This window comes from Watersipora subatra, chromosome 9, assembly GCF_963576615.1.
Source record: "Watersipora subatra chromosome 9, tzWatSuba1.1, whole genome shotgun sequence".
Lineage (NCBI taxonomy): Eukaryota > Metazoa > Bryozoa > Gymnolaemata > Cheilostomatida > Watersiporidae > Watersipora > Watersipora subatra.
In genome coordinates this window covers 22,662,786-22,676,026 of record NC_088716.1, presented here as the reverse complement: position 1 = coordinate 22,676,026, position 13,241 = coordinate 22,662,786, and the positions used below count along the sequence as shown (strand labels likewise).

The following is a 13,241-nucleotide window of genomic DNA, read 5'->3' as shown; positions in this document are numbered from 1 at the left end:
TGCGCAAGCGCATTAAACGGTTTCCGATCATTGACTCACTTTTAGTTTGAGTACTATGGCAAAAATAAGTGGTCACATTTAGCTGCTTATTGATAATTGCAATGGGAGATGTGTCAGCTCTATTTGCTTGTACCAAATGTCATCAAAAATTTCCTTTTGGGAAGCTGTCTGGTTCGCAAATGCAATGCTCTGTAAGTTGTAAAATATGTCTAGATCGATAAATTTAGCGATAAATTGTTCGATTCAATCGAAAATATTCAAGCAAAACATTAAAAAACTAGACATAGACAATGCAACAGCTTATACTAGCTTATTGATATGCAGTAAAAGCCCTGACTGACAGCCGGAAGTTTGAACAAAAGGAACCGTTTAATAATGATGATTTAATTGAAATTTGTTCAAACCAAGGATCATAAAAAGTTACAAAAAGCCATACAATAAAGTACCATATTTCAAATATAACATAGTGTTTATATAAGCATGCTTTAATAAACGGACTAGTCGGACTCCGCCGTGTAGTTTGTATGTTAACAGGTTCTCTAACAGTTCATTCGTTTTTGTGTGTTAGTTGCTAAACGATTGAACATCTGTGTGCCATTTTGGCAGTATTCGGTTTTACATATATACCGTGCGTTGTCTCACTTTTATGAGTGCTTTAGCATTCCATTATATAAGCGTGATACTATTGTATATATGTTCTTGTAAATCTAAACGGCCTAACCAAAGATCTATCCAGCTGAGCAGGAGCTTATACAATCGTCATAGTTTACTCTATGTACTGTACATATTTAAATTCTGTAATTCATTTTATTACTGGCATTTGGTTCATTATTCACATGCCATCTAAGGTACACGAGCCGCATCATGAGTTTTTAGGAGTTATTCACACATTATTTATACTGCTTTTTGCTCACTAATATTTAATCGCGGTAATGTGTTGCTACAGAGGTGTCGCAAGGAGGGTAGCAAGTTTCTTGGACCAGCAGTTTGTACATACTGCAGAGAAGAATTTTCTGGGTAAGCTTGCTGCTTGCGGTGCTGAGTATTCCTAATTTTTACAATGCATCTTTCTGATCTTATTTGTTCTAGAGATGCCCTGATTCTAATTTCACCAGCCGATTCAAATACCGATCCGATATACCGATTTCTATTGAAAAATAATCCGATTCAGATCTTTTGTGTTGCATAGATAATTGATAGTTTTATTATGCAAATATAATGCAAAGAAAATATAAATATTGCTGTATTTATTTGTTTGTATTTATGGAAAAAAGATATATATGTATATATATATTCACATACTGACATACCTTGCATCTAGTAACAAAACAGTCTCATGTTTCTTGTTATTCATAATGGTAATTATTGTTAGTGGTACAGCTTTCTTTGTGATAATGAAGTCTCTCTTCTATTGCCAAACGAACTGCTGCGCCTGTGCAAGTTTAGAGCAAATCAATGTTTCTTTTAATTACCGTTAGTGATTCAATTCTCTCAGTGAGATGTCCCTAGCTTCTATCACTATTGATGTAGCCAGCCATACTGAAGAAGCGCTCACTTGCCACAGATGATAGAGGACAGGCTAAATACTGATAAGCCACTGAGGTTATTTTATGCGATACAAACGACACAATTATATCGTCAGGAGCAAGAAAGAGATAGATAACTTTATGCATCGACTGCTGAAATTACTTTTGTAATGCTAGTAAATAGAAATATTACACCGCATTCTTGTTTCTCATCATTGTTCTCTTGTTTGTGATTGGCTGTAATAAATCATATAGCTGTAATTGGGAAATACCACACTTTGTGATTACGTCCTGACTAAAGCCAAAAGATTCCTCAGCTGTGTGGATGTTTATCACACTATAGCCATGAAATAGATTGTGTGACAGGCCTGGAATTCATTAGGTAAAAATAAGGAACTAGCAGCTGATGATTTTTTATTAGTGTAGCAGGTTGAAATACGGTTTTTTGCTAAATAATTGATCTGTAAAAAGTATACTATCTGAAGTTTCCGATTTTTTAAGAAAAGATCGGCCGATTCAGATACTTAACGCCCATATCGGCATACCGATTCCGATATTAAAATCGGGGCAACTCTAATTTGTTATGCATTTATTCTACAGCAATGAAATTGGTATATTTTATACTTGTATTGCTTTTCACCGGAATCTAATGATGCTTGCAACCATTAAAATGCTGTTACTGATGAAAAAAAGTTTCTTTTTTCATTTCATACTTTTTATCAAATAAATTTTCTGAGAAATCACTCCGCTTGTGATGCGTGTAGATAATTTATGTGTGGATGCTGACTAAATATGTAAAATATTTACTGTAATGATCTTATTTCAGAGTTGATGCCGGTAGTGCAATCTGCCCCAAGTGCCAAGCCAGCGTTAAACAGTATGGAAAGGTATAACACTCAGTTCTGCCAATAATCGTTTACTATTTTGAAGGCATATTATTATATATATTATGTCTTATTATTATGTATATTATGTCGCTTTGTTATTTCATTTTAGCCGAGTGCATGTCAAATATGCAATGTGATCGCTGCTTTTATCGGCAGCAAGTGCAAAAGATGTGTAGTCTCTGAGGATAAATGGGGGCCTCCGGTCACATGCGACCAGTGCAAACAGAAATGCGCCTTCAACAGAGATGAGCCGAGCAAACGAAAGGTTATATTAATATGAGCATGTTTTACAAGCACTGCAGCCGTCTGAATAGTTGTCCGCTCAGTTCTCCTTGCGCTAACCTTTCTATTTTATTGACTTGATCAATAAGGATACCCTTGTGCTATTGATGTGTCTCTAAACCCTTTACTTGCTGATAACTATTGCCAGTTGTGAGAGTATGCAAAGCTTACATGGCGTGGCAGTGAAGTGTATAGTAGCTATGGATATTCTTTATATAATACATTAAGTTGCATATATAATATACAGTGAAACTCGGCTAACTCGAACTTCACGGGGCTGAGAGAAAGTGTTCAAGCTAGCAGTGTTCAAATTATGAGAACACTGTCACAAGTGCATGTATTTATTAGTACATATACAAACTATATATAAATCGAAAGCGTAGATTGCTTGTTGCAAGTCAAGGGGCCTCTCATGTAATGTTTTAACAATTTTTATCAGAAAGTATGAATATTTTCCTATTACTTGAGATTTGTTTGTTTGTTTCAGGTGATGTGACTGCCAAGACGTTTTCAGATTAAAATAGGCAAAACTTGATCGCGGTTGAAACGCTAAAAAAAGACATATTTTTCTTTTGACCGTTTTAACAAAAACCAATTTTGCCGATTTTTCTTGAAGTTTATCCGAAGGTTACCTCGCTTCTCCTTGCTTTCGGAGGGCTATCCTAAAGTGGATGTTTGGTAAAATTTGAATTTTTACAAACATTTAGAAAAGTCGTTAACGGAAATATTTTGCCGATAGTGGTAATAATGACGCCTAAGAACTACTAAAAGCTGATGTTTATCTCTATGGCTTGGAATAAAGTGATATTCTAAAGCGATAACAGCCGTTTCGGTAGCCGCGGGGCAAAAACTGTTTGAGTTAACGAAGTTAAGGTCGAGTTATCCAAAGCAATTAATCATTTCGTGGGAACGGACCAAACAAATCCGTTCGAGTTAATCATGTATTCGAGCTATCCGAGGGTGAGTTATTCGAGTTTCACTGTATATGCATATTATGTGTATTATTATCTACTATATTATATAATATAGTTGGAGTCATTTAAGGCTTTCGTGCAAAAATGTTGACTTATAGAGAGTCTTGTTTGACAGCTTTTGTACGTCCAGATTTTTATTTAGCAAATTCATCTCACTCATTCTCGAGTTAGACTAATCATTCAGCTTCTCGTCTGGTGCACCAGAAAATTCAAGATTGTACACTAACAGACCTAAATGTTAGCAAAGGCTGTCATCGCTTTTGCCAGCTCCTTACCGACAACTTCAGTCTGGACTTTGCCTTGTGCATTGTTAGGTGGACAAGCGTATTCTCTGTTGGCTCTGTACGATTGCGTATAAGAGAGTACTTGCTAAAGCAAAAAAGAAGGAAAATGATACTCATTCTGCAGGCAATGGCATACAGTCTCATAAGAGGAGATCTGAGCATTCAGGCCATTCTATAACACAGCCTCCCAGGTGCTTGTTTATTCTACCCATTCGAATAGTTAGGTGTATTGTATAATCATTAGACAGAAGCATGTATATTCTATTCATTAGAGAGGGCTTGTATATTCTATTCAATTGATAGGTGTCTGTATATTCTATTCATTAGAGTGTTGCCTGTATATTCTATTCGTTAGAGAGGGCTTGTATATTCTATTCAATTGATAGCTGTCTGTATATTCTATTCATTAGAGAGGGCTTGTATATTCTATTCAATTGATAGCTGTCTGTATATTCTATTCATTATAGTATTGCCTGTATATTCTATTCGTTAGAGAGTTGCATATATTATATATTCATTAGAGAGGGCCTGTATATTCTATTCAATGGATAGCTGTCTGTATATTCTATTCATTGGAGTGTTGCCTGTATATTCTATTTGTTAGAGAGTTGCATATATAATATATTCATTAGAGAGGGCCTGTATATTCTATTCAATCGATAGCTGCCTGTATATTCTATTCATTAGAGTGTTGCCTATATATTCTATTAATTAGAGAGGGCCTGTATATTCTATTCAATTGATAGCTGTCTGTATATTCTATTCATTATAGTATTGCCTGTATACCGTACAGGATGAAAATATTCGTTGGTTATAAAAATTCGCGATTTCTCGAACAGACAACTCTGCGAATTATAAAATTCCGTGAATAATTAGTTCTATTTTTAATCACAAGGGAGAATAACTACTGCATCAAATTAAAAACTAGCCGCTAGGCTGGTTTTTGATATAAATATTAAACGTAGTTGAGTTTCAAAACATTTTTAAAATCATTGCCTGGGCTTTGAGCTAACACCATTGCCAATGCATCACATTTCTTTACAAAATTATTCAAGGTTGTCACAAGATATGCAGAACGGCGTCATCGCAAAAATGGCCACTAGGCAGAAGTACTAAACGTAGCCGAGTTCCAAAACTTCTTTAAAATCATCGCCAGGCTTCGAGTTTTATTGCCATTGCAGCAAACTTTACAAAATTATTCAAGGTTTTTCACAAGTTATTCGGCATGGCTTCGTCATCGCAAAAACTCTCTCCTAGTCTTTTTACATTGAAATCAACTCCATCAATCTCTAATACCGAAGTTGAGGACAATCATGATTCTGATCTGGACATTATGGTATGTAATTGATTTGCAGGGCAGATAGGTTTTTCCATAATTAACTGCATTAGTTAATTCTTTTGTTTAAAAACTGATCGCTTTCATTAAATACTTCAGCTATTGTTTTTGTACTTCCTTGACACTTGTTAATATTTTTTTCTTTTTTATGTTTACTGCAGATTGAGTATGAAACAACCTACTCCGATTACAAAAACTAGAGACAAGTAGTAATATTCATCAAGGCAGGAATATTGGCAGAGATGCAACCAGTCAACTTAGACCCCTTCATCGACAACAACTCATTGATATCGCTGCAGCAAACATGATTAAATTATTTTATATTTTATTTCATGTATAGATATATTATAATTTATTACAAACTTGAGTGTACAAATAAAATTTTACAAACGATGAATGGAGTAAATATAAACAGTTTAGTCATTATAGCGGTTATCTAGCAATAAAATTAAACTGGTACTCTTGATAAGTGAATACTAGCGTGTAATGGTGCTCTCTGACTAGTTATTTTGGTAATAGCAGCTCTGTCATTTTCTTGGGTAGATGTTAAAGGCAATTCTCTCGCTACTACATGACTGTAAGGAAGTTATCATCAGAACTCTCCTCGTGGCTTACTATTGCAAAGTTCTGCCGGTTGGCCAAAGATTTGTGCTCGTAAAGGCGTTTTTGTTCCTCTTTTAAAACAGATATATTCTCCTCGTTAGCAGCTGCGGCCACTTCAATTTCAAGACCTCCCTGAATGATTGGTGATCTTCTAAGAATGACATCTACCACCCTTGCAATCATTGTTCTTCCGTGTATGATGAAAAATTTCTCTCTCACACTAAAACAAATAATGAAGCTGTAGGGATGGAAAAATAAATATTGCGTTTTACCGAAGAACCAAAGTAAAATTCAACTAATTTAGTAAATGTGAAAAACTCATTACTTACCACAAATTGTTGTTTCATCAAAGGCCTCCAAATCTATGAATATTCGTGAAAACCTCTGAACGCAGCTAAGAATTTACAGCTTAGCACGATCCACCTGTAGTTGTAAGCTAAATAGAAAACAAAGCGCGCAATGCGTGTAGTCGCGCTTGCATAAGGTTAATTCTATTGCTAGGCGTAATAGAGTTAACTTTTCCTAGAGAGTGGCAGTTTTCAGCCGCGAATAAATTCATCCGCGAATTTGCATGAAAAGACAATTTTCGCGAAATATAACTCCGCAAATAAATTCATCCTGTACGGTATTCTATTCAATTGATAGCTGTCTGTATATTCTATTCATTATAGTATTGCCTGTATATTCTATTCGTTAGAGAGTTGCATATATTATATATTCATTAGAGAGATATTTACATACAGTGGACGCTCCTACAACAAAATAATCCGTTCCAGGGACATTTACGTTTTAGAGATTTTGCATTATACGAGCAGTAAAATACATGTAAATTGCCTAATCCGTTCAAAGGTTTTGCGAAACCTACCGTAAAACCTCTAATTGAACGCCACCTCCAATTGACCGTTACCCTGAGAGATGGTTTAAAAAATAGACCGCCACTCTCCCAATTGAACACCACTGACATTACTTGATCTTTACGAGCTCATAATACTAACTGACCAGTCAAAAAGTGTCCGCAAAATTGTATTAATAATTAATCATATCAATAATGATTAATTATCTAATTGTCCATTTTCAAAGCTTTTCGTTTTTTTCTCGTTAAAACTTTGAAAGCAACACCATAGCAATAATCAATAATGGTCTCGGGCTAGTAGTAGATCTCTGTTTAACACGATCTACTTCGAAGTAATCTACATATATAAAAACCGGCTTAAATTTACGATGGTAGATGAACTTTCATAGCCACTCTATAAAAATAATTACTGTCTCAGGCTAATAGTGGTTCCTTGTTTGACCGGGTCTTTCTACTTCGAAGTGCATGTACATATATAAAAACGGTTTAAATTTATGAATGTAGATGGAGCTTTGAAACCAACGCGATAGAAAATAACTACTGTCTCAGGCTAATAGTAGTTCCTTGTTTAACGTGGTCCTAATACTTCGAAGGACATGCATATAAAACCAAATTCGCAAGTTTTGGATCAAAGGTTACATTTACCGAGCATGCTTTTGTTGTGCTAAATGCAGCGCGTAAAAGTTGTGCACTGCCAAAAATGTTTGGGCGCTAGTATTGGCTAGTTTAGCAGAAAAAAAGTTGAGGCCAGAAGACATTGTGGAAAGTATTGGACAACTAGAAGATGTTCGTTTGTTACATCGTTGACAACAATCAGATTGCAGCTATCCGAGCAAACGATGGAAATATTTTTGTTTTTAAAACGTTAATTTTTGTTTCTGCATGTAATTTAAGTATGGTTCGTTTATGTCACTTGTTCATGAATATATATTTGTATCATTTGATATTTATCTTGTTTATCAGAGAATGATATGCACTCCTTGGAGCTAAGGTTAAAAAATTACAAGAATTTCCACGATAGGTTTTAAGATATCCGTGCTCAAAGTGACAGCATTACAATGATGATGAAACTGACGCGTAAGGACAATAGACATGGTTTAATGAATGCGTGAAGTATATTTGTGAAAATATTTTTTGACAAATAAGGTTGCATGAAAGTGTAAACAGAAGCCATCTTGTTCAGCTACATCCCATTGGAGCCGTTTTGGAAAGAGATTCTATTCTACGGCAGTTTCGTGATGGCGGCAATTAACTGTTCGTTTTTGAGCTTTTAAGAGCTTGTAATCACATTTCCACATATTTGGCACTTACAACACAACAGAGTAAGACATGGTGAATCTTTTGATGCCAAATAACTGTAATGTGAATTTTGTTGCATGTTAACCTTTAACTCTTTCGCTACCACAAACTTCGTAGTACGGCTCAGTAAAGCTTTTGCGGATAGCCAAGAGCCGTTTGGTAAGGCTTTGGTAGGTTTTTTACAAAACATTTCTAATTAGTGTGTATTTAATTAATTAGTCTATCATATCTCTACATAAATGGAAGGAAACAATTATATGCATATGTTTAGACAATAGAAAATATTTTTACAACATTTCGTGATTGTAGTTTCACTTTGCAAAAACGTTATTTTTCATTGCAATTTCTTCTTGGCAATGACTAGTCGTGTCAAACGCATTACAGCTCCGGAGGTTTCACTAATTGTAGATTAATAGACTTTGGGTGATTTTTATTGAACAATAGTATTACTGGGAGTCATTATATTATTTGTAGCAGTAATAATAGTGGCACAAGCTCTAATAATATTGATAACTCGGACACGCTCACGGTAGTAGCAAAAATGACCGAAAAACTGTCCACTCATTCTGCAACAGACATTTGTGACATTTTTTTATGGTATCAGGTAATGTAAAATTTTACCGATTATGTAAAAAAATAAATGTGGCGACAAAAGAATTATTCAATTATAACTCTATTTAGTCTGGCTGCACCATAAGGAGGAGTTATCTCCCCTTTACAATACAACTTCTGTGTGCTTGCCAGCTAATGCCAGTGGGTACATGTTTTATCTAGTAACACTTCAACAGGACATAAATTTATTTATTACCATGGAAACATTTTTTAGATCATCAAATCAGAACAGTACTGGATCTCCAAAGAAAGCAAAGTCTAGTGCGCAGAATCTTAACAAGGCAGCCACTGTAAGGTATGTTCTCACTAATTAAGCCTTACATATGGTTGTCGCTTGTCACGACATTTCGATTTAAACTAAATGTGCCTGAAAGAATTCATTTTTGTATATAATAACTTTGTCATTGGTTGCAGTACGGACAGCACAGGCAATGCTTATATGCATGATATGAATATCGTACTCATCACCCAACTGAGGGAGAATGTCGAGTCTCTCAAGAAATCTCTTGCTGCCAAGGAGAAAGAGCTCTTTGACAAGGAACGTAAGGTATGGCATCACTGTATCACTATTCTGCTCTTTAAGATTAACTTACACAAAAATTTTTAGTAGAATTTATCAGAAAGCATTTTCTATTATTTAAGATTGTTTTAATGTTTACTGTCATCTGGATGTCAGGATGTTTCACGGTTAAAATCGATGAAACGTGATCATGGTTAAAACACTCAGAAGAAAAATACCGTGAACCTGCATCGCTGGTTGTTATCATTGCATGGATATCAGCTATCGCATTCAAGTTACAGTGTTACGCATCTCTATTCTACCCATCTCTTTGCAGCTATAGATGTCATTAGTGCACTTTCGCTTGATCTGAACATTTTAACCCCGATCAAGTTTTATTGATTTGAATCTTGAAACATCCTAACAGTCAGACCACCTCAAACATTAAAAACAATTGCTAACGGTAAAAAAATACCGCCACTTTCGGTTAAAATTTACTAAAATTTTGTGTAAGTTCATCTCTAAGTGATTTTGAAGTTTGAGGCAAGTTTCCCCCTCATGCCATATCTACTTCTGTATTTACCTCCGTATCTACCTCCTTATCTACCTCTGTATTTACCTCCCTATCTACCTCCTTATCTACCTCCGTATCCACCTCTCTATCTACCTCCTTATCTACCTCCCTATCTACCTCCTTATCTACCTCCGTATCCACCTCCCTATCTACCTCCTTATCTACCTCCTTATCTACCTCCGTATCTACCTCCGTATCCACCTCCGTATCTACCTCCGTATCTACCTCCGTATCTACCTCCCTATCTACCTCCGTATCCACCTCCTTATCTACCTCGGTATTTACCTCCGTATCTACCTCGGTATTTACCTCCTTATCTACCTCCTTATCTACCTCCTTATCTGCCTCCGTATCCACCTCCGTATCTACCTCCTTATTTACCTCCGTATTTACCTCCTTATCTACCTCCTTATCTGCCTCCGTATCTACCTCCGTATCCACCTTTGTATCTACCTCCTTATCTACCTCCTTATTTACCTCTGTATCTACCTCCGTATCTACCTCCTTATCTAGCTCCGTATCTACCTCCTTATCTGCCTCCGTATCTACCTCCGTATTCACCTCCGTATTTGCCTCCTTATCTACCTCCGTATCTACCTCTCTATCTACCTCTGTATCCACCTCCATATTTACCGCCGTATCCACCTCCCTATCTATCTCCGTATCCACCTGTAGATGACTGACCTGAAGACTCTCAAGATGGAGATGGACAAAGCACATAGAGACAAGATATCAACTATGCAAGCGAACCACACTAAAGTAGTGGAAGGCCTCCAGGTATGCTTGCAGGTTTACTTTTGTTTGACTGGAAAACCCTGAAAATAAATTAAAAATAAGTTTCAGTTTAGTTTGTGATCACAGCCTGACCTTGCTAGAGGTCATCCTGTCAGCGTTGTGTGAAAGCAGTAGTAGCCTGAGTATACGTAGTCATCATATAGATAATACAGAGAATATCATCAGAGAATCAGAACGTTCGAGAATAAAATCACAGAAAGCTGTTCATAGCCGATTTCTTAGCATAAAATATAACACACACTTTACTAAAACCTTTTTAAACTAGGTGAAACGATAAAAAATTATAAAACGATGATTGGTGATAGCAAAAAGTTATTATTCTATTAATTAGTAAATGTATTCGTGAGTACTAAAAGTATTACCTTTAGTATATTCATCAATCTAAGCCATTGTATTGTTAGATGCTATTGATTAAAAAGAAGCCGTCAAGAACTCACTGTGCGTCCTTATCTTAGGGCACAGGAAATTACATTATAACTTCAAACAGAGAAATATAATCTGAATGTAAACACAACAGTATATCTATAGGAGACTCAAAGTAAAACATAAATTTTTCTCCATTCTCCTATCTTCCTCTAGCACTTTAACCACCTGACGCTCAAGAAACTCGGACTCACCTTCGTAGTAACTTTACAGTAATTTTTACAATTCTGTTGTTCGTCAATAAAACGTGTCGATCGAGTAATTCATTTAAGTAACGATGTTAATTGATTTAGTAAGTATCTATGTCGATGCGATCTAATAATAGAATAAAATCCCTAACTTCGAGATCACAGACAACGCGTTTTACGAGTGATAACATTTATTACGACCTATATAAAAATTTCATACTGATGATTGGCTAATGAAGCGATATTATATTGATCGCTCATGGACTCTTTTCAGATGTATCACACGTTACGTCACGAATGAAGCACCCGCTGGAATGTGAGCTTTTTAAAAGATTACCTCATTCAAACGCATATATCTCTGGACAGGGTTAGTCTACAAAGACAAAAATGACACCAAATTGTAGCTGATGTTTTAGCCTTTTATTGGTCTTAATTTCATTAAATCGACCTTTTTGACGCAACCGCATCTTTAATGGAAATTCGCAGCAGCTCGCTGTGGACAAGTTGTAGTAGGAATGCAGTTGCAGTAAATATTAACTGCGCATTAGAAGTGGTTATGCACTGCAAACTTGCTGCCTGTACTGCAACAACCCAGTGCAGTTCTAATGCGTCACAGCCCTGGTCTTTATATATTCTTTCTGAATTCAAAATATACCAAGTAGTCTAATGCAATTTCTTCACTAACTTGTAGTTTAATATCTTGCAAGCTTGTTTGGAGCGGTTTTCTATAGATAAAGAATAATATGCAGTTAATCTACGCTCCAGTTCTCTGTACCCAGTGGGTGTATATCATGTATTTACAGCGACGAAACAACGAGCTTCTAAAGCAAGTCGCATCTCTCTCTAAGGCTACCAAACGTGGATTAATCAACTCGGCTCCAGGGAGTAGAAGCGGAAGCCCGGCTTCAAGGCCATAGCGTCTTCTAGATCATCAATTACAAATCAGTGTGTTTCCTGATCATACCTAGGAAGCTAGCGATTGTTTACCCTTAATCAAAACCTTGTATAGACATTAAATTGCTATTATTAGTATATTTGTTATAATTAAAAATCTATCCTCTTTCTATTTCTACTATGTATTTTTGTGATATGGTTTTTACACTAATGCTTGACCATGTTTTATGCAATTGTTTGCTTGCAGGCTGTATTATATTGCTGCATTTGGTTTTTAGTCTGTTGACATCAAGCTGGAACTTCTATAAAATATTACTTGTACATTTGGGCACCAGCCTTACTCACATGTTCTATTAGTGTGTCCAGCCATCTGATTGGACATTTTCTCTTGATTCTTATTATTGATTTTTATTGATTTTTCTCATAGCTTCATTCATGCAGAGATTAATAAGCAGCGTCAGAAAATTTTTCAATATCAAAAAATAATATGACCTATATTTAGTGTGTAATTATGAAATTGTTGAGTATTTATTGTAGTCTAAAATTGTTATGATACCGCATGTACATTATAGTGCCACCCCATAGCGCATCATGTTCTATATTTAGGCACAGTTCTCATTACCGTAATGTTGTATTTTATGCAATTCATACATTGTGTTTTATAGCCTTTTCCTTTGAGTTGTACATGCATAATACTCTCAACCAACATGCACATGTTCTGCTGGTTTTTCTTTTGGTAGTGTCTTTCTTTAGAATGATGAAAGGTTTTATTTTTCTCATGAAGATCTATTCTTGTAACTACATATTTTAAATCTTTTATCAGCAATGTTAAAACACCCATCGGTATATCTTCTTGAAAATAAAAGCTTCCGGGCTATGACTGCCACTGTTTCTAGGTCATCCAGCATTGATTAGTAAAGCTTCCATTTCTTTACAACTAGTGAATTGCTGCCATATATTTGGCTGTCAAATGTCGCTGCCTATGGCTACTGAATAGCAAACACTGAGCACTTTTTCAAAGTTTCAAAATTGATGGAAGCACAGAGGCAATGTTACATTAAACTATGATGTGGAGCAGCTGTGATGGATTGATTTACTATGTTAATTGCATATGCAAAGAGCAAGGATGAGAAGACGATTCCTGCTCTTGTACCAGATCTGAGGCTGGGTGACGCAGTAAAAGCTAAAGAACAATCATGAAGCGTATTTTAG

At 35.7% G+C, this 13,241-nt stretch overlaps 1 protein-coding gene across 1 annotated transcript; it reads left to right on the top strand.

The window, feature by feature from the left end:
* The first annotated feature begins 36 nt into the window (after positions 1 to 36).
* LOC137404030 (protein FAM76A-like) lies at positions 37 to 12,678 on the top strand. Its single transcript, XM_068090185.1, has 9 exons — positions 37 to 191; positions 947 to 1,017; positions 2,353 to 2,413; positions 2,523 to 2,678; positions 3,984 to 4,144; positions 8,871 to 8,951; positions 9,071 to 9,203; positions 10,405 to 10,506; positions 11,939 to 12,678. Exons 1-9 carry the CDS (start codon positions 102 to 104, stop codon positions 12,050 to 12,052), a joined length of 969 nt encoding a protein of 322 aa, XP_067946286.1. The 5' UTR covers positions 37 to 101; the 3' UTR covers positions 12,053 to 12,678.
* Positions 12,679 to 13,241: the final 563 nt, after the last annotated feature.